The sequence below is a fragment of the Diprion similis genome, chromosome 4, assembly GCF_021155765.1.
Source record: "Diprion similis isolate iyDipSimi1 chromosome 4, iyDipSimi1.1, whole genome shotgun sequence".
In the NCBI taxonomy this organism is placed as follows: domain Eukaryota; kingdom Metazoa; phylum Arthropoda; class Insecta; order Hymenoptera; family Diprionidae; genus Diprion; species Diprion similis.
In genome coordinates, this window is record NC_060108.1 from 22611536 (window position 1) to 22615029 (window position 3494).

The following is a 3494-nucleotide window of genomic DNA, read 5'->3' on the forward strand; positions in this document are numbered from 1 at the left end:
AAATGAGTTGATGGAAATATTCTGATAATATGTGTATCACATCTTGATGTCAGGCAACTCGCAAACGAATGGTAAAGTCTTATTGCAAGGAAAATCATGCAGAGTACCCTCATGACATAGGGTTCCACAATCCTTTAAGGATCCTTCTGGTTATCCATGACCTCAATTTAAATGTCGAGTCAAACGAGGGTTTGGCACTTTAAATTTCAGCAGTTGGAGGCTCAATGTAGGGTTTGTCCTTAAATTTTTAGGAGTTACAGGATCAATGTAGGTTTTCTAGGTTCAGTTTCCTTCAAAGTAAGTTCATAATGAACCTTGGTAGGGTCATATATGTGCGCTAAATTCTGACGCGGGCTCTTTAAACCGTTTCTAATCTGCGACAAGGAATCAAAACGTGTACAAGGTACCTACGTACATCCAGGGCAGCCACGAAGTAGGATGGAAAATAAATCGGAACGTGAGTCGAAGCCGTGGCGTAGACAGGAGTGGTGTAGAGAGGAGAAGAGAGGAGAGAAAGAGAACCGATGCGTTTGCGGTGCATCGCGTGGCTCGGTGGTTAACCACGCCCCCGTAGACAGCAGGCAGCCAACAATTAAGATTTGATCGGCAAAAATGGTCGAGCCAAAATGGCGTCGGCGAGCGCATACGTAATGCCCTGTTCAAAGCAACGGCCGGATGTATCTCTGCGAGTATTTTTCTTGCCTCACAGGGAAGAATCTCCTGCAGCTCGGTGATGCGGCGATTATGTTATACCTTAGCTACACAGATAGTTTAGACTTCATAGTTCAGACTACTTTTCACATCGGTTCCTTACGTTTAATCGACTCGTGTACAATTTTGTTCTCGATCTGACAATGAGAGAAGCAGCAGTGCTTGCAATACCTTACTGAACAAACTGCATATTTTCGAACACTTTGGGTACGATTTTCGGTTTCAAATTATACACTGTATTATAATATCTCATAGCTGAGCCCCTTTTTGATTTTCCAAAATCAAGCTTCTTTGGGATTCTTGCGAAATTTCACCAATTTCGCGCAAAGGGTGGGGGTTGAATTGCAGCACGCTATGTGTTTCTACGTGCAGTGGTGAAGATCGCGGTTCAGGCGGTATTGAAATTGCAACAGCGTTCTAGCTCGGGTATGGGTCACGACATAAGCATGAGGCTCTAATCACGGGGTGGTCGAGCTACCAGGTTTACTCCTTACGAAAGCCCTCATCAGGCTAATGCACCTACCTCAATCACTGCCCGCTCCATCATACCCTTCGTACAATATTTTTCCATGAAAATATCCTTCCCTCAATTACCTCGATCAGAATCATGAGAGACGTGGAAAGAATCTAGGGTGAAAGTACAATATCGCTTGTAAGAATTTTATAGCTGTCTTTTTCACCTGCAGCCTTCGCATTCTCGGCCCAATAAAGCTTTAACATGCTCTGTATAATTCATATACTTATATATATAATATATATGAAAGATACACTTAATGATTCTTTCTTCGTCCTAATTCTTGTTGATTTGTGTCTAATTTTGGTACATCCTTACATACTAAAATTTCATAATATCAAAAAAATGTGCCCAATCAAGCCGAATAACATCACCGAGGGGTTTGAATAAATCTATTGATTTTTGATTCAGAGAAAAAAATCAGGATACAGGAAAAAAATATTTATTCCCGTGTTATATTCAGCAGGTGAGAGAAAAGGAAATATTAAGTGAAAACTCACTGCCTGCATACAAATATGTTATTAATATTTTAATTAACTATGTTTGCCCAAATGATGGTGGGCATATTTTTTTGTGAAAAAGAACCTGATTAATATATTTTTTGCCAAATATAGTCACTTCAACGCTGATTAAATTTTTTATAATTTCAAGATTAATTTAAATTTTATCTTACAAATATGACACGTATTCGTGAATTTCTTCATGCCACAGATTTTCCTGTTTACAGTTTGCAAAGAAAATACGATAAAGTAGTTGCTTCCAAGACATGCAAAATAATCGTCATTAAATTATCACAAAATCTTGTGACCTACAGCTGCCTTGTGATAAAGACCTGCGGGAATTTGCAGAGATTATGAGTGTCTACAAAAGAGCTATGGACTCAGTTCAAATCCACTCATCAACAGTTCGGGAATAGCTATTTGCGTGAGAAGAAGAAAAAGACGAGTGGAAGAAATCTTCAGTCTTTGCCGTGTCTCCATTTCCCCAACAACGGCTACTATGTCTTTAGCCATTCAAGTTTTGCTCTGCTTTACACTGATCCTGCTGATCCAACAAGGATCTTGCGATGTCGACAAGGTCTTTTACTTCCATCAACCAACGTTCGGTGAGTATTTTTAACGAGAAATCCAAACCTGTATTCTGATAATTAAATTTTTACAATGTTCAAAAATGGTCGAGACTTATGTGAAGCACTGTCAAATGGCTCATTTCAAAAACGAGAAAAACCTGAACGACCACTTGATATCTTGATCCTTAATTGCGCAATTTAAACGGTTGATATGTTGGACGTTTCGGACATATTGAAATTCAACGTTAGTTTTTACAGTACAAGTTTATAGTACTTTCATCATTCTGTGCAGTTTCCGTGAATGGAATTTCAACGATGCCGTGGATCCAGCGGACAGGCGGCGCGTCAGCGAGCCGAAGAGCCGATTACACGTAAGCGCTCATTGTATAATTCAAAGCCTTACACTTCTTCATCTTTTCAACATTCTAGAAGCGTAATTTGTTAATTTTCTTAGATACCCGCCGGGCGCTTCTTCTGGGTACAAGGTTCACACTAAAGCAGTTCTTTGGCCGAAGGCTCGAGGGATTTGCGTCGAAGAGGGCGGTCATTTGGCCGTTTTAAACTCCGTGGCCGAGGCGAACTTGGTGACGGAGATCTTCCGGAATTCGGAACGAATTACCGGGTCACAATATCCCGATTTTGCCAGCATTGGTTTTCACTCTCTCTTCGAACCAGAGGTGGAGTTCGTCACCATCTATGACGAGACTTTGCAAAAGGCTGGATATAATCAGTGGATGAAATACAGGCCTGGTCTTAACGGGAAACGACTCTACGAATCTCTCCACATCACAGGCGGTCTGAACAATCATAGTACAGACACTCTGTTAGGCTTTATATGCGAGCTTCCGATCTCGCAGCATTAGCAATTGTCTGCTCTGCACGGTTAACCCCAAATTGAATTATATAAAGTAATAAAGATATTGTATCCACCTGCCGATGCAACGTGCTAATTGGTATTCATTCCTGTAGACTCAGAAAAGAGCTTGATCGTTATGACGGAAATTTAGTCCCGGAGACGAAATTTTAGCGTTAATATGTATACGACAAAAAATTATTTCCACACCAGCAAAAAGTTTACTTGATTTTATAGTGCGTAGAAAATAGAATGTTTTAGAATATACTGTCAAAGAAAAAGTTCGGCACCACAATCCTGTAGATTCTGTTACGATTGCGAAATTAGATCTACACGGTGAAATCACT

The 3494-nt window shown here is 40.3% G+C and overlaps 1 protein-coding gene across 1 annotated transcript; it reads left to right on the forward strand.

The window, feature by feature from the left end:
- Window positions 1-2609: 2609 nt before the first annotated feature.
- LOC124405936 (hemolymph lipopolysaccharide-binding protein-like) lies at window positions 2610-3157 on the forward strand. The gene is made up of 2 exons (XM_046881207.1): window positions 2610-2665; window positions 2749-3157. Exons 1-2 carry the CDS (start codon window positions 2610-2612, stop codon window positions 3155-3157), a joined length of 465 nt encoding a protein of 154 aa, XP_046737163.1.
- The last annotated feature ends 337 nt before the right edge of the window (window positions 3158-3494 follow it).

Bases quoted from the DNA above. Each gene is read 5' to 3' on its own strand.
- LOC124405936 (XM_046881207.1), top strand. From the start codon at position 2,610: ATGCCGTGGATCCAGCGGACAGGCGGCGCGTCAGCGAGCCGAAGAGCC. The intron at 2,666-2,748 runs GTAAGCGCTCAT...TAATTTTCTTAG, and splicing joins AGCCGAAGAGCCGATTACAC to ATACCCGCCGGGCGCTTCTT.